Here is a 25,617-nt window from a genome sequence, read left to right as displayed (position 1 = left end):
ACTCACACAAGTAATGGATCTTGCTCGTTCTTTCGCTTCTCGGCTTAAAACTTTGCTGGATAAAAAACTTAATGTAAGATAACGTTACATGTGTTGTGGAACATAGCTGAGCTAACTAGCTAGCTAGCGAGCGAGCCGGGAATCTACTAAGGTGACAAACATTTTCGGAGACGAGATATGTAGTTCACGGAGCGGTTTCACACAAAACTAACTCAATTAAAACGGATCAAAAAGAATTAGTCTCAACCCCATTCACTACCATACATATGTTGCTCCAAAATAAGGTTACATGAGGTACACCGGAAAGTTTTTATTTTATTATCATAATAGATAACTGCAAGCAGAAAATAATTCCCCAAACACAAGTACCTTCAAAACACCTTGAAAAATTCAAAATGTAAGTAAAAAGATTCCTACAATTAAAATTAAAATGTGATAAGGCCTACAGTCAAGTGTCAATCAAACCATGTAATTTTTTTTATGTTGTCTTTGTTGTTTTTCTTACCCTTTTAACTTTTTTTCTTACCCTTTCACCATTCACATTTACAATTGTCAATTAACTTTTATTTTACTTACTTTAGTTTTGTACTTGTACTGTATGTATGTGCATGTGTATGTATATGTCTATGTATATATGTGTGCATATATATGTATGTGTATATGTGTGTGTGTTTGTTTTGGGCATTGCTGCACCATGGAGTGGGGGTTGGGTGGGCATAGAAAGTTGTGCATAACTGTATAAAGTACTTTCATCTGGGTATTTTTGTGAAATGCAATAAAAAAATATATGATTTAAATAAGTCAGAAAACATGTAAACTAAAAGGTTGATGGTAGCTTAGATGACTACACTCAAAGGAAAGTCTTGAAATGTACAAAAATGTACAATGTAAAAGTGGATAGTAAATAACCGTGTCTCTGTATGCAAGTGTGAGAGAATAAGATTTGGGTCGTATGTGTGATTCTATGTCTGTGTTCGTGTATACATGCCTTAATAAACCCACTTCTGTGTGTATCCATGTATTTGTGTATGTGCGTGCGTACATGAGTGTGTGCATGTGCGTACATGTATGCTCCAGCAACACCATGGTGGCAGGGTGTATCCATCATGATAAACCGGCAGACTCGGCAACTGTCACATGCAATCACACTTCACTACGGTTCGCAGGACTTCAAAGTGAAAATGAATGGTAGTTCATCGACATGAAGACTTCATATATCTTCGGGTTTTAAAAAAAAAAAAAGCTTTTTCTCTTTTATTTTTTGGAGGAGACTTGTCTCTTTTCTCCCAGCCCCCTTTTGTTGTGAGGATGTTTTTGTCACTGTCTGAAATGCATGGTGGGACACATGGGTTTTGAAAAATGTTTTTAATTGTAATACTTCCATCATTTTCTATCAGGTAATTTAAAATCACTAACTCTCAGGTTTTCACTCTAATCAGACAGAGTTTGCATAAAAAAAAGTTTTCAGGAATTGAGGTTCGCTTTCCCCACATTTCCACTCATAGTTCACAATAAAGACTGCATTTACATATAGGACAGAGAGTGTATGAGGGAAGTTGTGGCGGCCATAAAGCTGCATTAGACTTGTGACTTGTGACCACTAGAGGGCACAACTTGAGTCATGATACTATATCAACTTCTTTTGACGCATGTTTTAGCAAAGAATTTCCTTCCAAAGGTTCGACAGAAAAAGAGCAACATGGGCATCAAAGTGTAATCATATTTTCCACCTGTCGAATTTAAGTCCAATGTTTGTTTTTAAATTCCCCGTTTTATTTTTTGCAAATTCACATTGAAGAAAATCTGCGTCTCTTTGGCTTGCGAGATTTTTGACTTCTCCGTTATGATGCGTTTGACTATTAATGTACAATTGGATTTTGTGAGCTTGTGTGCTGAGAGTGGATGCCCAAGATTTAAAAAAATATATGCAATGACAATAAAGCTCTATCTATCTAATAAAATGACATGACAGATACACGGACGATAAACCAAAACCTAGGGAAGGCGAAGACTTGACTGTTGTTTTTCACTAGGACAGGCACCAAAATAACAACACTTTCACATTACAGGATATTATCTTACTTTGATATGTTGTTAATATAAGAAATACATTTAATTATGCTTTAAATATTTCCCAAAGAAAAAAGCCCTATTCAATTTCAATTTCAAAAGTGTAATAGTCTTACATCAAATAAATCATGCCTTGATGGTAATGCAGATTAATGACAGTAAAAACCCTTTTAAGATGGAAGTCTACATGGCATTAAGCTATAATTGAACATGGCAAGTGTTAAATGTGATAATCATCAAATTTGTAACCACTAGAAAGTCAAATGAGCCATAATAATGCCAGTGCTGCAGCTGCTGCAGCTCTCTCGCACCACGGCAAGGCTTGCCTTTAATCTAGTAATGACTCTGAAATGACACTGTGCTTTAACAAACTGTGGAGAAGAGGATTTTAGGTCTCTCTACCTCCCTCCCTCTCTCTCTCTCTGCCCTGGCCCAGGCCCTGCTCTCACTCTCCAAGCTGTTTGATTGGCACATGCTTTCACTTAATGAGGGATAATTACTAAGGAAAACAAGTGGGAGACCACATCTGCTCAGTGTAAAAAGAAGTCCAGGCCTGGTGCAATCTGTCAGACGGGGCTTTCAGGTTGTGTGTGTGAATGTTTTACCCACCTTCAGCTGCCTCCCCAGTCCAACACAAACCCACCAGGACCCTCACTGCACTCTGTCCCCGACAAGAAGCAGATTAACAGGAATCAGCATGTGGCTGTAAACACTTACAGGGAAGAGTGAATATATGTGCGTTGACGCGCATGGGAAATGGCCTAGGGTATCTGTCGGGGACAAGCCAGGGGCCACAGCAGGAAGGGCAAGAGGCCAGTAGGGACGATCAACATCAACATCCCAATCAGTGTCCTGCTGCCAGAGCTGTTGTTCCCCAGCTCCCATCGCCACTGTTTTGTTTACTTTCACACAATGCTGTAATGGAAGTAAAATACACAGGTAGCCGCCCTGCTCCCTAGACACCTCCACACACTGCCGATAAATCATCTCTGCATGGGATTTACATTGTGCTAAAAAGTCTCCTAATGATCTGCCCATGTTTACAGGCTGTTGCCTTGATTATTGTCCACCACTAGTACCGTAAATCAAAGTTTTAAAGGGGCCCTTGTCATGTTTAAATGGAGTCATTGTCACAAATTAATTTTGCTTGACTGGTAAAATTACAATTTATTGAATTTTCAAATAGATGTTCATTTAAAAAGACGTGTGCCTGCATCAGAAATTAACACATCATGATTGAGTTTGATAGTGATATACTGTACACACGTCAATTATTTGGCAAACTATCAATCAGGATTTAATATTGTGACTATTCTATAGGTGAGGTCTAGCTTAATTTATGCTTGACGCTTTTGACAGATGAATCTCAACAAAGGATGATATTTCACATTTTGTCCCACTTAACCTATCTAAAATTCCACCTTTTCATTCATGAATAGGCATGAAAGTGAAAATAAATCAAATGTATTTTTGTATTAGTCACTTAGCAATATTATCTCATATGTTTTGCCAGCTTTGTTTTTAGGCAGGTCCAAAGTATTATCATATAAATTAATCAAATTGTGCAAAAAGTCTTTGACAATGGCAAAAATTATGCATTTCTATATGTACAGTAACACATTTAAACCACTCTTTTTCAGTCCAAAAATGAATCATTTTCGTAGAGATCCAACTGATCCAACTGGCCAAATGACAAAGCCTAAATAAAGTTATTATTAAGTTTAATTATTATTTATATATTGAACAGTGGTAGATGCTACAATAAAAAACATAAAAACTGAGTAATATTGGATTTAGGAACAGTAGACCTTCACTTAATGGGGATCAATTCAGCTGCTTGGCCCATGGCAACCATGTGCTAAGTTAAACTACACTGCCTCTCTCATTTTACAAACCAGTTTGTAAAACAATTAGCAATTTATTATTCTAACTTGATATAAAGCTGCAGAACACACATCACATTTTCCATCTATTGGAATAATTTCGAAAGAGAGAGAGACAGCAGCGTTTATTTGCTTTAACCTCAATGCAGCAAAAACAAAATGGCTCACTTGTAAGCTTGAATTGATATTTGACAGCCTTTTAACCTCCTGTCACCCTCACCCCCACCCATCCACCCCATCAAACCACCCCCTGCCACCCACCCACTAGAAGAACAACAGGGTTTTTGCTTTCTTGCCCTGTGCTGACCCAGTTCTCTCTAATTACCCACAAAGTATAGATCAAAGCCGGGCAAATCTACAGATCTGTTGCAAAGTGGCAGGGTAAGGGAAACCAGGACTATCCCTAACCCAGTCATCACCAGCCATCACTGGTGTGTGTGTGTGTGTGTGTGTGTGTGTGTGTGTGTGTGTGTGTGTGTGTGTGTGTGTGTGTGTGTGTGTGTGTGTGTGTGTGTGTGTGTGTGTGTGTGTGTGTGTGTGTACATGGAATGGTGTCAGCCAATACAAAAAGCAAGGCGGTGAACTTATAAATAGAACGGTCATTGTTTCGACATGGGTAATTTCGGGTGTCGGAGTTGTTCCTGTGTGGGTTGGACGAGGGGGGGAGGAAGTGAGGTCATGAAGTTGGGAGTCAGCTGATGGAATAACACGCCTGTTGACATGCATATATGCACACACACAAACATAAACTCATAGAAACTCACACATATCACTAAATGCATCAAAGCACAGATTAAAATACAAACACCAAGGTGCAATAAGTAGGCAAATTAGAGTATACTCTCTCTCTCTTTCTCTCCCTCCCTCACACACACACACACACACACACACACACACGCAAACTCACACACAAAGAAGTGCAGACATACAGGTATTGTAGGGCAGGGGCAAAGGGGATGGTTTGCTTTCTTATGACACAGGCTATTACTAAATTGAGCTGGCAGGTAATTCTAAGGCAAATAAATGCCAGCAGGTTTAACACAAGGAGAGGTCTTAGGGGTGCCGGCGTGAGCAATGACAGGAATTCTCTCGCCTCTTTTGACAGGAAGCCTATTATTCTCACCGCTTTATTTTACCAGGCCAGTTTTTAAAGACTGATCTCTCCGATAGTATTTCATCTCGCCCCAAAAATCAGTCCCTTCTCATCTAAATTACAGCCGCTCCTTTCACACTTTTGCTTGTCCATCTCTTCACTCCCAGACTTAATATTTACAGGAAAAGAGAATATAGGTTGCTATTGTTTAACAGCTTCTTTTACTGATTCCGTTTCAGTTCGTTTCAAGGGTACTTGAGTGATTTTTACGAGGGCTTTTACGTATAAAAACCTTGATGCCAATATCTTGAATTAAGCCTCTGTCTGTAAGAAATCTACCCTTCAAGAAGGTGAACATACAGCATTATGAAATGTGCAACATAGCTCTAATGCTAATGCTGTTCAAACTTTAACAAACAAGAAACATACAAATACAGCAAAAGATGAAAAGAGACAAAAGGGAAAAAATAAGAATAAGTTGAGACAAAACACACTATAAATACACTACTTAAAAAAGCTGTGCTACATTCTCATTATAAGTGCCATCTCAGAGAAGCGTGGTGGGAGTCAGTGCTGACCTTGGTATCCCGTTTGAATGTTGTTTTAATGCCGTGGCTGGTAATTGTGGATGCAACGCAAACAGTGGACTCTTTTTCAAAGGGAAAGTTATTTCCCAGGCAATGGGAATGCAAACAATCATGTGGTGCATTTATTTGTTTGTTTTTAAAACCCACCTCATAATTATCCAGACACTAATTAAAATATGGATTTATAAATAAATCTCCATGATTTTACCTATGACTACATTAACTTAAGTTTTCATCACCCTTGCATAGTTGTTTTTTTAATTCCTTAAGCAAACACAAGACAATCTTTTTGTCTTTAAGTATTATTTGCAATCATTTTATTAAATTGTGTATTTTAAAAACATAGAATACAGAAGTGTCTGGTTTGTAATTAAAGGCTACTATTAATGCGAAATATTTGTGCAGTATGAGAAAGAATAATTATAAGTTAATTAAGTGCTGTATTTTTCAATTTTGAAAAACTAAAAACTAATCAAAAGTAATTATTAGTGTATAAAGCATATATGCTTTCCAAGTATATAAAGCATAAAGTATGTATATAAATATAGTATTTCATTCCATTAAGTGTAATTTTGTCAGCAAAGGATGAAAACATTCTCACTATGTCCTATTATCACAGTTTGTCAGAGTAATAGTCAACATGATGTATGTCAAAAGAACAGCTAAAGTGTGTCTTTGCTTTTGATAACGATATCCCTCAAACAAGAGCATATTAACCAAATCGCTTGGTGTCCCAGTACATCCGGTAAACTCCACTCCACTCCACTGGGAGAGATGGCCGTTGTTTTAAATTGCGTGATGCGAGATGCAGCCAACTCTGAATGAAAACGTCAAGGGAATGTGGTTCCTGCTTTCTCAAACAATCCAAAATGAAAAACATTTCCCTCCATAATCAGACCGGTGAGAGGTTTGACATGCGTGCGTGTATGCCCCTGCACGTGTCCCTGTATGTGTATGTATACATGTACAGTGTGCGAATAGGCGGCAAGGACTGGGTTACACAACCAATTACAGATATAAGGTTTGCTGATATTGGGCACTTAAATAAAAAAATAACCTTTTCTCCTTGTGTGGTAACTTTACTTATAACCATACATATAATCCACCTACATAAAAGTGAACGTCCTCAAATTACCAGTGTACAAAATCCCGGTGAATTTTGACATCAAACATTGAACATTTTTGGAATGTTTAATCCAAAAATGTCAATCTAATCTAATTTGCTGATCTTAATATTAGCAATCAACAAGTCAACATTAAAACCTGCAAATAATGTGATTTTGTTTTGCATACCTTTTTTCTTTCATTTAGTTTTAATATGTTTGGTTTGATCTCTTGTTTACTGGCAGTAAGCCTATTTCTCCTGCCATTGAATAGTTGTGTTGGGTCACCTTGTCTGAAGCAGCTGCTTACCCTAAATAATTCAATTTAAAAAAAGGAAAAAACCCTGATATAAATAACATTGTTCTGTGTTTCAATGGGGAGTTTTGGTGTCCATGAGGGTCTGAATGCTGTTTCATTGGCTTTTCCATCCTGTCAGTAATGGCCTTGTCTGGGAATCCTGGTCATTTCGGAGGGCATTAAATAAATCAAATAAAAAAAAATACTCAATATTGGCAAAATATCAGCCACTGTATCTCATTTACAGAAGTATTATTATCAATCATCAAAAACCTGGAGAGCCTCAGTTACAACATGGTATAACAGGGAAAAAAAGAAACAGAGAGGAGAAACAGGAAGGGAAAAATGTGTCTTTGAATGGGCCGGTTGTGCAGGTCCAGATGAGTGGGCTGCAGATGACTGACTGGGAAACTGGATCCAAGTTCTGTTGTTTTTGTTTCTTCTGCCAAATGAGAAATTAAAATAACTTCTAACTCCTTGGTCTGTAGGGGGTTGTGGGTAGTGGTGACAAGTGGTTACACAAACTATACACACACGCACACACACTTAACAATACTTATCAGGGCATTACATAAAAAATTCACGCTGGTCTTAACAAGATTGGAAGCACATACGAACAGAGACACACAATCAATCACCGACCAAAACCTCTTTTCATCCACTGGTTTATTCTCCGTTTTTGCTTTCTGCACATTTTTTTGCAGTTTATTACTTACCTGGCCAATTTAATAGTGAATGCTCTCTAACTCTATTTTGGACAGTATGGGGTTAGAGTTAAAGTAAAGGTTGAAATTATAATTTGTAGGGGGAATATTTTTGATGCACCGGCTTTTTAGGACGTATGAACCACACTGCTTCGAGACAGCAACAAGAGCAAATCACACCTGATTAATAAGTGACAGTGTTAGGCAAAACAGAGACCCCAATATGGATTCACTAACATTTGATTTATTTAGTTTTCTAGATGAACAACAAGGATGGAGATGGCTTTTCTTCAGCTTTTACAAGAGCCTCAAAACTGCAGGTTGACTCAAGGTAATATTAAGGGCACACTTTCTCCCACTTATAGTATGTAGGAAAGTTTTCACTCTTGCCTACCATCTGTTAAGGCCTAACTACTTAAATAAGAGCTCCCTGTAAAAATCATCAGGCCTCATTAACAAATGCTATGTTATTTTTTTGCCGAATAACAGAAAAATAAAAAAATAAACATAAAAGCCTACATCTGTACAGATCACTGACTTATTCTTACACATGTGGAAATAATTTAGAATCAAGATTGATCTTAAAAGCGTAGGCATATTCAGGAGCAATTATGCTATAATATATCATTAGCACAAGTAGGCAGCCACAAAACATAATTTACGGACACCAATCAGACAAAACTGTGTGGATACTAAACATCAGAAAATGTATCTCATCGGTCACTCGTTCTTTCACTTACACTCACTGTGTCTTTTATATGGGACAGGTTTTCTTTAAGACAAGTACTGAATGATTTCTATGTATAAAGTTGATATTTTAGTTTTATTGTGTTATGTGATCATCTTACTGAAACGTGAGCTCTAATTTTTGCATGTATGACCCACTTTTCTTTTACACAGATGTGTGGCCAGGCAAAGCCCTTGCTGTTTCTAACATTTGTAAAATTCAAGGTGCAGACCACCTCTGTTTTACTAAGATGGGTCTGAGCGTGGTCTCATTACTGGACTTGACAACGGCTGCGGCTCAGGTGGTAGAGTGGTCATCTACCAATCGCAAGGTCGGTGGTTCGATCCCTGGCCCTGCGGTCACATGCCGAAGTGTCCTTGGGCAAGACACTAGATATTGTGTGAATGTTCATCTGAATTACTTGATGAGCAGGTGGCACCTTGTATGGCAGCCTCAGCCACAGTGTATAAATGTGTGCGAATGGTGCCTGTACTATGTTAAAGCACTTTGAGTAGTCGTTAAGACTAGAAAAGGACTATATAAATACAGTTAATTTACATTTAAATAACATAAGGGACATATAGGCAAAAGCATAGAGCAAAATGTTGAAAATACTAGTTCTATTGGCATTTTTCACATTTAGTATTCTTCAGATGCTTCATTTGCTATTTCATCACCTACCAATCACTGAAAATCATAACAAGGATGTGCGTGTGGTCCTAGCAATCTGTCAAATTAAAAAAAAAAAATTCTTAAATAAAAAAATATTGAAGAATTAAAATAAAATCTGTGCATCTGACGTTGTGAGGTCTGGAATTCATGTTGGGTGGGATTCTCCACCTTAAGGGGCCACATCTTCAAAGTGGGAATGATTATGGGTTGTGAAAGGCTGATACTGATATCAATGGTTCTGTGTTACAGCTGCGGTCAGTTCAACATCCAGTCTGACGTTCATTAGTTGCATTCCAAAAACTGACAGTAATTTCCCACAATCTTTATTTAGTAGAAAAGCCTCTGAAAGAGCAAGTGGAATGTTCCATATGTAAAACAAAAACTTCAGAGCCACATTTTGTTAATTTGTGTGCTTAACCCAAATCAATAATTTTGAGCAGAACTAAAACAAATCACAATATGGTCAACATATTACTCCACATATTAAGTCCACTTAATAATATTTAAAGATCACCCAACCCAAATAATAATAATAAAAAAAAAAAAACATGTCAAATGACAAACTAAATGTATAAAGATTACATTTGATCTCAGATTTCCCAGCTGTGGTCAGTGATAACAGAGGTGGTTGGCATTACTGGCTAGTATTAGGTTATATTTAATAAAAGGCTGATAAACTCATCACTCTGAGCTTTTCCCTATCTGACAGTGATAATGCTTTGTGCATTAAGTTACACGGAGAATAAACCCAACTGACTGAAGTAGGAATACAATTTTGTAGTAATTAAACTATAGGACTGACAAAAAAGAAAAATCACCCCTTCTCAAACAATCACTTCTGATGTTACAAAAGCTTTGCTTACTCACACACCAAATATCTCATATGGCAAAAATCAATAAGCAGAGCAACACCGTATTGATCACATCTATATCTTTACACTCTGATGTCATGCACCACTAGCCAAGTCTGTTAGTGTGTGTTTATGGAAGAAGGGGGTTCTGCATTTGTTTCAATGGAAACAATATTCATGTTGAAGCCTTAAGTTGCATTAAAACTGCCTCAGCTAAATGCCACTTTTCCAGTCAATTGTTCTTTGCATTATTGGGTGTCTAATATGGCTTTGGATGGTCTGATTAGAATCTGTGCATTATTTGAATCCCCACTTTTAACGTGTGACAAAAGTAACCCTTGTGGAAATGAAAATAATGCAATATGTAACAAACTGTAATGCAAATGAAAAGCAGTTTGTACATTTTAAAAGGAGAGACATTCAGAAGGAGTGTAAAATAATAACATTGATTGACATTGCTTATTTATCTAAAAAAAGGTCCTATATAAATCTGAAAAAGAGCTGTTATTTCACAACGCCGTTATTAAAATAGTGTCACCACTTCAAGCTGGTGACATCAGAAAGGATGTCAGGTCAACACTGCGTGCCATTTTCTTTTGAAATTATGAATTACCAAACTAATATACAATTTCCTGCATTAATCATAGACGTATACAGTTTTTTTTGTAAAGTCAGATTAACTAAGTGAAATGATAAATCACTTTTAAAGCTTTACTGAATGCTTGTAAAATCTCATTACCACTCAGTCTGTTCTTTTCATAAAAAAATACAAAAACATTGTTGTCACCAGTTCTGTGATATAAAAGCCCTTAATGCAATGTGAATGAATCTGCTAAAATAAATTCTCTCATTGATTTCTCTATATTTCCACACTGTAATGACAAGGCACAGGGTTGCCCTCCACAGGCAGCAAACCGCCATAACAGAAAGAAAAGGATACCTTCCTGACAAAAACCTTGCCGGCAAAGTTACCAAAACAAACCACATGGACTCACTTGCTCTTTCAACAACTTGCGGAGAACAACCGTTACCCTAACATTTTCTTACTGACTCCCTAACTTCCTTCACCTCTCTACTGTTTTCTCCCTCTCCTCCTTTCTCTTCCCCCCTCCACAGCTCAAAGTTATTGATAGTTTAAAGTTATGGGCTAATAATAAGATGGACACTGCATGGCCAGGAGCCTATTATACCCAGGTAATGGATAGTGCGGGGGTTTTGAATGACATTGCCCAGAGATTGGATGACGAAGGGTGGAGCGATTTATGGGCTACCAAAGAGCCCCCCGTCCCTCTTCTCTCGCGTACACACACACACACACACACACACACACACACACACACACGCACACACACACACACACACACAGCTATTTATCTCTAGCTTTATAAGGAAGCAGATGAGGCATGCCTGTATTTATGGTGAAGATGTTCATAAAAACTAGTGGCTCAGAGTAAGAAGTTAGAATCAACTCAGAGGAACAGCATATCCAGTCAAAACTCTGTATGCACCACGTTCACACTGTACAATGCAAATTACATGAATAATTGAGTTTGGTGAAAATCCTAAAAGTCACAACAGCATCCCTCTTTAGCTGCATGAACTACAGGTGCAAATAAGGGGCTTCACAATGACCAGCAAACATGCTTAGTTTTGTTCTTGTTTTGGTCGGCCAAACATTAAATCAACTTAAACAACTTCTGTGTATAAGTGATGAAGTGCTGATTAAGTATAATAGATACAGTTATGTCCTGGATGCTACTTTCACTCAAACTGAGCATCATCTGCCGTCAGTAAATGAAACACAAGTAAAAATCAAAAGCCCTGGTTGCTGAGGTCAGTGCAGCAGACATGCCTTTATGCCAGGTCTACAGTATATTTGCTCAAAACGGCCTGCTCAGGTCTCTATTAAGAGAAATAACAGCAACAGCAGAGACACGTCAGACAGTGTTGTCAGGATGCAGGGGGAAGAGGAGGAGGAGGGAGGGCATGAGGGAGTGCAATGAAAAAGGCTTGTCAACATTATCTGTTTTATTGATTTAACAGTAAAGGCTTGCCGCTTAAGCTTTATGTTGCTTTGGCTGGCCCCATTGAAAATACAACAGCTGCAAATAAAAAACGATTTACTAAAAAACTTGAGCATTTTTATTTTTTTTTATATTTTTTTATCCCCTGCCTGCCAGTATGGTTTTGCATGCACTATTGTTAAGGTTTCACACATTTCATCATCTGTATGAGTAGCAATTATGGTGGGACTAAGTTCAACTGTGCTCTCCCTCCCAAAGGGATCAGTGGCATTGAAGAGAGCAAGACTTTCTTCTATAAGACAGTGGTCTATTGTAATGTGGGGTCTTATTAACGTATTGGATCATTAAGGTAAAGGAAAACAATGCTGCAACAAAACTACAGCCATGCTTACAGCTCTGTTAAGCCCAGCAATGCTTTCAGCTAATCAGCATGCTAACATGCTGAAAATCATAATGTTAGCATGTTGATGTTTAGTTGGTATAATGTTTACCATCTTAGTTTAACATGTTAGCATGATAACATTTGTTAATTAGGACTGACTAAGAAGTACAGCTGAGGCCAATGGGACCAGATGATGGCGCTAGATGGAAGGTTAAGTGATCAACATTTTAAAAATTCATCCCCTGGGGGAAGATAAATGTCTGTATTAAATTTCACTGCAATCTATCCAATAGTTGTTCAGACATTTCAATAAAAAAACAAAAAATGTCAACGTGTGACGCCGAGGGAAAAGTCAGGGGATCAACAATTTCAGTCGGATCCTAAGAGAGCATGAATCTCTGTAAATCTCCCGGAAATCCTTCCCATAGACATTTCACTCTAACTGTTGAGATATTTCAGTGAATACAAAAGTCTGACTTGCTGAACTATCTGTAAAAATCCATCAATAGTTTGTTAAGATATTCCACTCAGAACCACAAATATCAATCCCTTGGTGGTGTCATCCTCTGGGGATCATGATTGTTTTTATACAAAATGTCACAACACTAACACATGTCAAATGATCTGGGTTATTTTTTGGGGGGGGGAATTTAATGGTATTTTCTTGCCATGTGCAGCATTCATGACCAAAGGTATGGAATAAGCAATGCGCAACAACAGGCAAAAGAGGTAGCACAAGGAAAGGTGTTGGTATTTTCTTAAAATTGGGTTGTTAATGTTGTGCTGAGAAGAGATGTTTAAGGATCGGGTCTGATAAGGAGGCCACAGCTGCAATGTTTGTTTTATAGTGTACTTTAATTTGCAATATGACTATCAGGACAGGAGAAGCTAATGATTAACGCAGCCTTTTTTGCGTTGTTACATTTAAACTAAGAGAGTCAAACAGATTGTCAAAAAGACAGATTAAGAGAGGTGGGCATACTGACAGACAGGTGGACAGGTGAACGAATAGAGACAGACTGATGCATGAAACAGAATATAAATCCATATGACGTGTTAACATGTGAAGCAGTGAAGTCGTATAATAAGAGCCTAGAAAAACCTTCAGTATTAATTACTACCGACATGGAAAAAATATAATTAGATATGAGGGGGAAACAGAAACTATTTATGGCAACCTAGGGACCTTGCTTAATGATCAGACTGCAGCTAAAACCTTTATTGATTTTCTCGTTAAATATACAGCTCAATTGAAGATACAGCTGATTAAAACACCACTACAAATCGCAGCGGCGGATCTGGACATGCTGGGGAAGCTGGGTAATGTGGGGCTGCCTACCGCATTCAGAGAATTACATGATTTCATCCTCACCTCCTCCATCACTGCAGTGCAGTGGGAAAACAAAGGTGTTACTTTTTTCCATGGGAAAACCAATATTTCACAAAGTTGTGACCATTTTTTTTCAAATAAAACTGTGATGCCTACAGGTATACTACCCGAGGCAGAATTTGTTATCATTTTAATATGTATATTTTAACAGTGACTTCAAAAAGTATTCCTTTCTCAACAAAAAAAACGACCCGTTAAATTTCAGCACTAAAAGCAGAAAATCAACACTGATAAGCCACAAACAACAAAAATAATGCTGACCTCTGAATACATAAAGCAGAAATAATCAAACAAACAACACAAATCACCTTTCCTTGTTAAAATGAAGCACCTGCTTAACACAAGCCAGACCAAGGCTCTCCCCTTCTGTCTCAGCCTTTACACTGACAAATAAAAACCTTGACAGTCTGTGTGCCCTCACCACGAGAGAAAGGAAGAATTACAATGTATAATGGAAAACCTTTCTGTTTCTCATTGAAGAAGAAAAAACAGTTTACAGTCTATAAACTGTTGAAGTTTATTTGAAGTTGCTCAGGCACAAGTTTTAGCTGTGGCATTTTTTTGTCTTACACTTGTTCTACTTTATTACAACAGGTTATAACAGATGCTTGGCTGTTTTCAAGAATGTTCAGGTAGCAAAACTCAAGTTGTATTTCTGTTACCATCAGTGCTTCTGTACATCAGAGAGGGATGCGCGTTAGGATTCAGGTATTTCAAAAGCCCAGTCGGTCTTATTTTTGATGATAGCAAACAGAGGTATATTTACATTTATAAAAAAAGTATGCCAGATTACTTCAGTTGTCCTAGTTTCCTTATTGTCAGGCAATGTATTAAAAATAAATCAATAATGTTGTTTCAATCCTGCATTTAATGAATACAAGTATTGAGGCAAACCTTATGTTAACATTTGGATCACAGATTATGCCCTTCAATTATTTATTATATTTTTCTATTGGTGCTGTGTGTGTGTGTGTGTGTGTGTGTGTGTGTGTGTGTGTATGTGTGTGTGTGTGTTTTTTTTTTTTTTTTTTTTTTTTTTTTTTTTTTTTTTTTTTTTTTTTTGGGGGGGTTGAGCAATGATGTAAAATGAAGTGTAGGCCATGACAATGGAGAAAGGCACCAAAACACCACATAGCCATGTCAATCCAAGGATGGGCAGCAACACCAACACTGCTTTCACTGCCGCCCTGTACGCCACACGCACACGCACACGCACACACACACGCACACACACACACACACACACACACACACACACACACACACACACACACACACACACACACACGTAAGCATATATGGGCAAATATACAAACACGCAGACATATATAATTATTATCAAGAAAAAAAATAATAAAATGACACACTACATAAACACTTTGAACTGGTTGACTGAGCTGAACTTACACCAAACCAGATAAAATTAATTGAAGTATTCCCTAAAAATTGTACTTCCTCCCTAATCGTCTTGAGCTCAATTCTGGGTTTCTCAACTTTTCAGTTCTTTTTGGACAAAACTGAGCGACTTTGGCAGGCTGGTTGTTCCATATACAACACTGTGTGGCTGGAAAGGCTCATGGGGTGACAACTTCCCACCTTTAATCCGCTTTAATTCTGTTTAGAGTGGAATTATCTTCCCGCTCAGGTGACCGCCAAACCGCACCAGCTGTGTGTGTGTTCGTGTGGGACATGGCGGGCGGCAAGCCCTAGTTTATTTAGCGGAGGAATGTGTTTGAGTTTCCGAGACGGCTGCCACCCAGGGGTGCCAAATGGTTCAAGGCCGGCTTTGAGAACCTTCATAAAGCACCCACTGTAAGCCCCGGTGGACTGAGGTAGTGAAAAAACATATACACTTTAAAATGATTTTCACTGATAGGATCATATACAAGCCTGCTTGGGGAAATCTACTGGATCACACGCAGCAGAGTTTCACTCTGATGAGCTAACACCAGTGCCAAATAAAAGGAAGCAAAAGACATTAGCAAAGACAGCAGTGATGAGGCTCAACAAGAAATTGTTTCAACATGGACATCGTAGTGCAATAGTCAAAGAACCCAGTGTGACAAGGTAAGTTTAGGTAAACACCAAACAAGTAAAGTTAACTTTTCATTAGAAATCTCACGGATGCTCTAGTCCATCTGATAATTACCATGCAGTTATTTGAATTGTTGCATTTATGTTATGCAGTTATGCAACTGTTATTTGAATTGAATTGCATTTTACAAACTCTGCCTGCACGTTAAATGACCAATCACAATCCTCATTAATAATTCAACAGACCGACATAGAACAAATAAAACAAGCAAACAAGTGCATTGTGTGGATTTATGAGGAGCATAGAGAGCTACATGTTACTTTTTTTATTATTTAATTGTATATTGCAAAACCCAAACTATTGCTTGTTTTCTTATTCAACCCTAGGCTGCAACACATACAGTATTAGATGATTAAATATATAAAATTAAAATGTATATATTGCATCCCACCATTGCAAGATATAAGAAATTCTTCCATCCAAATATTTTAGAGATCATTTCAGAATAGCAACACTTGAATTGGGGCCAATACTTGAATTAGCTGCTGAGAGATTATATTTCATTTATATTATACGTCTTCAACACGTTCTCAGAGGTTCCCCCTAAAATTCACAATCTTCATAATACTATTAATAACACCGCTTCAACAGTTACTGTCCTTCCAAGTAGTTCAGTATAACGATTATAAACTAATAATTAATAAACTGTTTAGATGCTAGGGTTCAGAATAAACGCTGTGTCAACACACTGGAAATAAATGAAAATGCCAGGTCAATAAGAGCTTTTATATTCAAAAAAGCCAATACTGGCCCAACACATCAGAAAACTTTAAATATTTTCTGTATCTTGTCAACAATGAAAAAATGAAGATTGAAGCCTTTTATGTGAAAAGCACTAATGTAATCCATTCAAAATGTATTCCAAATATAGTTTGATAAATGAGGCTTGCTGTTTTAAAATGACAAATCCAATATAAAATCTTCCAGCTGCTTTTTATTTGACGCCCAGTGACTACAGCTTGTCTGCTCCAAAAGAGGAAAAAGAGGACAAATTGCGCCTCCTTGTGGTTTGTACCTGATTTGCTCATAGGCTTGTTCCACAGGACTGGTTCCCATGGCCAACATGATGGACCTTCTCTTGGCTGTGGAGATGGTGATGACTACCACCCTGGTCAGTACCAAGATATTCACCTGAAAAAAAGGAAGGATACAGAAATGAGAAAAGGCAGAGGAAAATTGACAGAGATATGAGCAGAGAACAGCTGTACTGAAAGTAAAGAGTAATACTAATAAAATGGTTTATTACATATTTTAACCATTTCAGCCAGAACAGACTACATGGTATGATGAGGATTTAATTTTCTGACCATGATGATGAAGATGACGGGCCCAGCAAAGCCCCAGATAACACCATTCTGGACACTGAGCCAACAGTAGCCGTCGGCCGAGTATTTGCCTGAGGCTGATGCCAGCGTGATGGTGACGATCAATACTGGCAGACCTGGAGGGAGGGAGGCGAATAAAAGAAAAACAGAGAGAGAGAAGAGGTGAAGGAGAATAAAGGAGAAGAATAAAAGTACCAAGACATAGATAATTAGGATAAGGGTTAGGAGCAAAATGCAGAAGGGAGAAATGAAACCACATTAAGACACAATTGCGATGCAAATGGTAACAAACATCAGACAAAAATCTATTATAGTTTAAGAAAAGTATTTCCCACAAATATGGTGTATAAAATAAATTGACATCATCAGATTCATGTCAATCCAAAACAACATAAATTAAAAAAAATTAAAAATTGGGCATTCGTGATTTGGCTATTTTTACCCCAGCCGATGAGATAGTAATACTTCATGTGACGCTCCTCGCTTAGGTTGACTGCAACCACCTTGCTCCAGAGCAGCAGACCCTCCACCAGCATCCAGCTAAATGCTGCCATGAAGAAGAGATGGAGCAGTGCCGCCACAAGTGTACACGCCACCTACAAACACACCAACACAGGCATGCAGACACAAGTTACATTTCACATTTCCAGCATTTATATTAGGCTTTTAAGTGACACCCCCTTAACAGTAAAAATGAATTAACTTCAATTTCCATGTCACAAAGTACATACCAAGAACGTAGTGTCCGTTTTGGTAGTGCATATAAGGGAATTTGAATTTTGTTTGATTGCACATTACTATGAATTCTAATTTGCAAGGGTCAATTGAGGAAAATGTTCCACCTCCAAAAATCCAATCCACATTTGCACAGGAACAGGGACGGGTGTGGGAACCAAAAGGAAGTTTAACTGACAGACTAAAAAAATGCATCTAGGATTTACACATGTACATTTTTCATACACCCATATTTTGAAACTCTTAATAATTAGGTTTTCAGAAATTTAACGACGTACTCATTTTATTTTACAAAAAACACACACACACACACTCACACACACACACACAATAAGCCATCATTGGAAACTGCTTAGAAACTGATTGGACGGTTATATAACATAAATAATACTTATCATCCGTTAATGATTAACCACTCAGTATGATGCATCACTTTATTTGCTTCAGTAATGGTAAATAATGGTTAGGTAATCATTCGTTAATAAGTAGCATCTAACTAAGGATCAATTCTTGAATCACAGGCAATCAGTAACTACTCATTAACTAACCATTCATTCCTCATTCATTTAACAGTAACTACCAGTCTGTTTAACAGTAACTAGGCATTAGTGCTTGAATCACAATCAGTAACTACTCATTAACTAACCATTCACTCCTAATTCATTTAACAGTAACTACCAGTCTGTTTAACAGTAACTAATCATTAGTGCTTGAATCACAGTCAATCAGTAACTACTCATTAACTAACCATTCACTCCTAATTCATTTAACAGTAACTATCAGTCTGTTTAACAGTAACTAATTATTAGTGCTTGAATCACAGTCAATCAGTAACTACTCATTAACTAACCATTCGTTCCTTATGCATTAATCATTAACTCCCTACTTTTGTGTGTAACTTATTGTAAAGTTACCTAAATAGCTCTGGATTTGCTCGAAACCGTGTGTTAAAACCTTGTCAAAATCTGAAAAATGACCTTCCTGATGGTCAGTCAGCCTTTATGAAACAACTTGATGAATTTCCAACAAGCAGCCACCTGCCCCCAGGGGTAAAGCCCACCCTGACATGACCTAGGGTCAAATGAGCAGGGGTCAAACCAACTACAGGCCATTGAGTGACTACTGAAAGACTGACCCATGTGTTCTAGCTGATGGATACGACATTAGTGACCACTTAATGTTATGTAACTTATGTAACTTATGTATTCCAAATTGCAATGCCAAAGCATTTGTTTTACTAGGATCCCCCAGTATGGATTTGGATTTCAAGTCTCATTAAGGTAGCTTTTCAAACATAGTGCCATGGGACATGGGATTGGTATTGCTTAGCTTCCGTATCGGGACTCCTGTTTGCCTCTCCCAACTGGGGGCGTGCCACATATCGTAGGTGATACACTGACTACCTATGGTTGTACCTCATACAACCCCACTTCAATAGATCCGATAAACTTTTAAATGTATAGGAAGGTAGACTAAAGCTTAACAGCCAATCTCAACAACAGCCTTTTTTCTGTAAATGCCATGGATAGTGAATAAATTGAAAGCACAATATTTAAAACCATTTCTAAAATATTGAAAATTAATATTTATGAAAATATTAAAGCTAATTTTATTGTCAAACTCCTAATAACTGCTGTTGAACAAAACATGCTTCCTTGTATCTAAACAAAATAGGTATCTTTTGTTGCTCGCACTTCCAACTGGATATATTTTTCATATACCGTATCTGTCAACAGCAGCTGTTTTACTGTCCCCAGTCTGCCCCTTGGTGTAACAACATTAAATATTGGTGAATAAAATCAGTTGCCTGAACCTTGTTGTGAATGGCTGAGCCGCTGCAGAGCAGAATCACCTGGGCGCAGATCAGAGCAATGAACAAGTTCTTATGGATGGACGTCCTGTCAGATTTGGGGATGCTATGGACAGAGATAGGGATAACTTCAAGTTTTTAGACAGATCTTGTCGTAAAATTAGATACGGTTAGAAGTGACAGTACCACAACACAGTGACAATAAAAATGGTACATTTTAAAGCATAGTATGTCATATTTATTCTCAGTTAAAGCCTTGGCTGAATGTTAGTATGTTAACAGGCCACATGTTAACATATAAACAGGCATTTTGCATGTACAGTAACATTTAGCATGAAAATATTAGCATGTTAGCAAGCATTATTCTCAAAGCAATACTAAGGCTGACAATGATTCAGTCCTTAGTTTCAGAAGTATCCTGTCATAAACTAAAGTAATAGACAAATGTGCTGGTAGTGCCCTCATCCACCTTCGCTGAATCCCAATTAAGTCCTGCATCTCATATAAAATCCTCCTTCTCACCTACAAATCCCTGCATGCCCTGGCCCCACAGTACCTCTCCGAACTCCTCCATCCATACACCTCACCCCAAAACCTGCGGTCCTCAGACACTGGCCTGCTCTCCATTCCTCACACCAGACTCTGTACCTTCGGAGACAGAGCCTTTAGTGTTGCAGCCCCAACCCCGTGGAACACCCTTCCTGCAGATATCTGAAATGCTACAATCCCTGGACATTTATTTAAAAACTCCTGAAACACCACCTGTTTACCACAGCCTACAACCTCCTTTAGCTTAGCCACAGTAATTCTGTAAAGTGTCCTTGGGTTTCTTGAAAGGCAGTATATAAATAAAAGTTATTATTATTATAATTATAATTATTATTATTATTATTATTATTATTATTATTATTATTATTGCTAGCCCTACAAACGTGAGGGCATCACAAAGCCCAATAGGATTCATCCTCTGGGGACCATGACTGTCTGTGTTTAACTTCACATCAATATATTTGATTCTTCTACCACAGAGTTGGACTGATGGACAAGCTGATGGATTCATATTTGCGTAACTACAATATTTAGTAGTGACTAAAAATTGTAATATCCAAGGCCATATGCCTGACCTGACTCTGGTTAGCTTTGAGTGCCTTGAATCAGTTTATAGATTCTACTTGTTCTGAATGTTCCACCATGTTGATTGCGTTGCTGCATTCCATTCCAGATCTATGTTTTTCATTAATTCCTATTGTTGGTTTGAAGGTGAGATTTGTCTAAGAGATTTTAACATGTTACGCTTACAATCGCAACTTGCAACTACTGTTTCAATTTGTTTTCCAATATTTTTTTTTATATTTGATCAATATCATGCTGGAAGGCAGTGTATATATGGCTCATATAACAGTTCCAGAGTCTTACATCACACCATCTCATACAAATACATACTGTCTTTAAAGGCATCACCGGGTTAAATATTTCCATTTCAGGTAAATGGACAGCTGAATCTGTTTTAGAGAGGTAAATTAACACAAGAGCCTCTCATTACCTTCTGATGGATTCAGCCTATTTAGACTAATTTAATATCTGCATCACTGCTTGTCTCACCATAATTTCATGGTGTGATTACGCGTCCATCTATGGACATGTGTACTTCTCCTTTGTCTCTGTGTTTGTGTTGTGTGTATATAAGTACACAAATGCATGTACATCATACACCAGCGTGTGTGTGTGTGTGTGTGTGTATATGTGTGTGTGTTTGTGTGTGTGTGTGTGTGTGTGTGTGTGTGTGTGTGTGTGTGTGTGTGAGAAATGCATGGCTGCACTCTCTGATTTCAGGACAGTCATAAATTGCCAGGGCATCTCCTTTCCAGCTGATTGTGATCCCTCGGTGACCCTAATGTTAATTAACGGCTACAGAATGCCGCCATAAACCTTCAGAGTGGGCTCACATGTAGACCACAGTAATTACTGGATTAGCACCAGTCAATACTCATAGCAGCCTTAGGAACAGAGCACGAGCAATACGGTGCCAATAAGTAAACCCTCTCTTTTAAAGCTTTAGTGTGTAACATTTTGATAGCAATGAACGTCCGTTACATTCAAGCCATTGCCAAATGAGTTGATACAAAGCTAAATAAGACTATAAGCTCCACACAACTCCCTCAAGATTGTGTCATCCGGCGACTTTTGTGCGCAGAAACTAAAATGAAGATAATTACCTCTTCTGAAGAGTCCATCATGTTTTTTGTAATCCTCCGTGTCCTCCTTGGCTACTAGTAACTGCGTGGAGGAGGCGTAGGGTTGCTACATGATCACGGAAGGCTTGTATCATGTGTACGCGCCACAGTTTTGTTTTCATTACGCACTATAGCTTTAACTATATGGGAAAGAGTGTCAACTTAAACCCCACGAGGAGATTGAAATGCTGATGTTGTTTCAGCATACCTAAATTTAAAAAAATACTACAAAATTCACAAGTAGTTTACCTGTTAGCGCCACCCCGGACAAAATATTGGATATTTACCTAATGGGTAGCAGCAAGAACTAATTTCTATGAATTTAAATTGTATTGATAAATTAGATTGGCAGATCAACTGACAGCCAAATTTCCCAAAATAAACAAATTGGAAAGTCCTTCACTGGCCAATGAGAAGCCCTTACCTTAAACTGACTCTACACTTATGTGACTTCCACATAAGTATGTCACATTGTTATTATTACTAATATTAGTTTCATTGATTTTAAGGGCTTCTTTTACCCCAGCAAAAATTAAATGAACAACTGGAAAACAATTGTTATGTTCTTGACACAGAAATAGTCAGATCTAAATATTGATTACAAATGTACAAGTTGTTAGTATCAAAAACACTTTTATAGCTCTTGTTTTCCTAGAACATATAGATGCTAAATGTATTTAATAACACAAAAAAGGGGGCTGAAGCTGAGTTGTGTGCATTGGCTCAAACAGACAGGAAGAGGCAGATAGGTTGGCATCGTAGGTTAGCGGGACAGGAATATCAGCTACTCACTCCAGCACAGTGAACAGCATCAAGGTAACCACCAGCGCACACAGAGACGCACCAGAGCCGATGAATGTCAGCTTGGTCAAAATAAGCTCCTCCTCAGGACTCCACTGGGACAGAAGGGAGAGGTAGAAGTGAGGGACAGAGAGCGGAGAATGTTGTCAAACTATCGCAGGTTTGATCCATCTGATGCCTTCTTAAACACACTGAATTCCTACCTCATCGATTCATTTGTGTATCGACTAAATGCAAACAAAATTAAAACGTTAAAGTGTTGCTGATAGTTTTGTTTTTTTGTTGTTGATTTTACTACCTTTTGTGTACTTTGGATAGACAAAAAGAACAGTTTTACCAATGCATTCTTCAAAATGGGAGTGACAACTGCTGGTTAATATAGTGTACTACAAATCCTATCCACAATTTTAAAGGGGTGATAGAATGATTATATAGGGTATTTTACACTGTTCCTTAAGGTCTCCTAATGGGGTATGTAACATTGGTTTGGCTGAATATTGGGCACTTAACTACCCTGCGAATATGGCTCTATTTGGAACAAGAGCTTTTCTTCCAAATATGGTATGCTCATGAATATTCAGAATGAGCTGCGCGCTGATTGGTTTGAGCAAACTACATAGAAACACATGGGAGACTTGACAGCAGGTCTCATATTTCAGACACTGCAAAGTTATACATTGCTTGTCGGGCTATTTCGTTATTAAATTTACTTCCGAGACTTTTTTAAGAAAAGAGAAATCAACTATATAAAGCTCAAATATGGGCCATTTTACGAAAATTGATGGCCAATTGCAAATTTGGTAAGACTGTGTGTCAGATTTCAGCACCGGCGCTGCCTGTGTTGCTGCCTCGCCGCCCAGCCTGCCTTCCTTCACAGACCCCAGCCTGCTATGAGGTACTTGGAGCTCCGTTACGACTGGCAGCCCACAGCACTCCATACCCGCGCAAAGTCACCATCTTTTGGGCTAATGGACAACCAAATGCCGCTGCCCTGACACAGCTCCAGGGCCTGCAACTCCCCTCTTACTGCTAGCTAAATGGCCCGTGTGTGAGAGTGAGAGCGCTGTCAGTGAGCTTGTTACACCAGCAATCTCTTACCACATGTTACACACGTCACGCCACTTATAAAACATCTACCTAAATGTCTTATAAAGCGAACAACGGTGTCCGATTTCAAATTAATTAATATTTGTGAAGACTAGGTGTTTCGTTAGCTGCGGCTGTCCCTTCAATCCTAGCTAGCTATGTGTAGCTAGCTACAAATCACGGAGAGTTAGCTTCATTTTCGAGTATATTCGAGTATATTTACAGTTTGAATTTCGTCACGCCACATATACAACATCTACCTAAAGGTCTTATAAAGCTAACAACGGTGTCCGCTATCAAGTTAATGAATATTTGTGAAGACTAGCTAGGGGTTTCGTCAGCTGCAACTGTCCCTTCAATTCTAGCTATATGTAGCTACAAATCACGGAGAGTTAGCTTCATTTTCGAGTATATTTACAGTTTGAATTTCGTCACGCCACTTATACAACATCTAACTAAATGTCTTATAAAGCTAACAACGGTGTCCGATTTCAAGTTAATGAATATTTGTGAAGACTAGGTGTTTCATTAGCTGCGGCTGTCCCTTCAATCCTAGCTATATGTAGCTACAAATCATGGATAGTTAGCTTCATTTTCGGCGTAATTCGAGTATATTTACAGTTTGAATTTCGTCACGCCACTTATACAACATCTACCTAAATCTTTTGTTTTCAAGTTAATGAATATTTGTGAATTTCAGAGGAATTCTAAGAGGAGGCTAGCTAGCTCTCATTGATAGAGCTACATCCAGCCGCAGGCTCTATCAATGAGACTCGCGGACAAGCGGCGTTTTTTTCCCCAATCATTTGTTTAAATAACTCAACACATTATAATTACACACATTATAAGATTAACTGAAACCTGTGGTAAGAGATTGCTGGCGTAACAAGCTCGCTGACCGCGCTCTCACTCACATACACCGGGCATTTAGCTAGCAGGAAGAGGGGAGTTGCAGGCCCTGGAGCTCTGTCAGAGCAGCGGCGTTTGGTAGCCAATTAGCCCAAAAACGGTGACTTTGCGCGGGTATGGAGTGCTGTGGGCTGCCAGCCTAAAGGAGCTCAATCGAGCTCACAGCAGGCCAGGGTCTGTGACGGAAGGCAGGCCAGGCGGCGAGGCAACAACCCAGGCAGCACCAGCACTGAACTCCGACACACAGTCGGACAAAATTTGCAATTAGCCATCCATTTTCGTAAAGCGGCCCATATTTGAGCTTTACATAGTTGATTTCTCGCATAAAAAAGTTTCAGAAGTGAATTTTGTAATGGAATAGCAGAGCTCTGCGTGACCTAGATTCAGAAGACTACCTGATCTCATAGTAGATTTTCATAGTAAAGGGGTGTCAATGGGATTTTGAGTTTCTATGTATGTCCTATTTACCGTTTGTCGTTATTCAACTATAAATCGGTTTTGCATTCTATCACCCCTTTAAAGATGAAAGACAACCAGGATTTAGATTTCACATCAGCAACGTTACGATTTAGATGTAAATTATTTCGGACAGAAGAAGTAAAAAAACAACTATCATATATTATCAATATGACATAAAATTTCACTCAACCAGAGTCTAAAGTTAAGGGTCTGACTGTCAAATTTATAGTGAACATCTCATGAGTTACCTTCGACTCCAGGTAATTCATCAGCACTGCAAAGTTGGTGGTGTGGTTACATAGACAGGAAGTGACACCAGAGCCGGTCAAGGTCACCCTGCACCCATCACTGGACCAGCTGCTGGTATGATTATGCCTAT

The 25,617-nt window shown here is 38.3% G+C and overlaps 1 protein-coding gene across 1 annotated transcript in view; it reads right to left on the bottom strand.

Moving 5' to 3' along the window:
* The window catches only part of LOC120565631 (adhesion G-protein coupled receptor D2), a 97,409-nt gene that overhangs the window by 58,148 nt on the left and 13,644 nt on the right, over nucleotides 1-25,617 (bottom strand). Inside the window, exons 14-20 of the mRNA XM_039811535.1 lie at nucleotides 25,487-25,613; nucleotides 22,776-22,879; nucleotides 19,753-19,855; nucleotides 17,647-17,800; nucleotides 17,187-17,320; nucleotides 16,895-17,010; nucleotides 14,860-14,971 (exon numbers count right to left, since the gene is read on the bottom strand). Of these exons, the coding sequence (XP_039667469.1) occupies nucleotides 14,860-14,971; nucleotides 16,895-17,010; nucleotides 17,187-17,320; nucleotides 17,647-17,800; nucleotides 19,753-19,855; nucleotides 22,776-22,879; nucleotides 25,487-25,613 (850 nt within the window). The remainder of the gene's footprint in view (nucleotides 1-14,859; nucleotides 14,972-16,894; nucleotides 17,011-17,186; nucleotides 17,321-17,646; nucleotides 17,801-19,752; nucleotides 19,856-22,775; nucleotides 22,880-25,486; nucleotides 25,614-25,617) is intronic.

The sequence above is a fragment of the Perca fluviatilis genome, chromosome 9, assembly GCF_010015445.1.
Source record: "Perca fluviatilis chromosome 9, GENO_Pfluv_1.0, whole genome shotgun sequence".
Classification (NCBI taxonomy): domain Eukaryota; kingdom Metazoa; phylum Chordata; class Actinopteri; order Perciformes; family Percidae; genus Perca; species Perca fluviatilis.
This window is presented reverse-complemented; position numbering and strand designations above follow the sequence as displayed.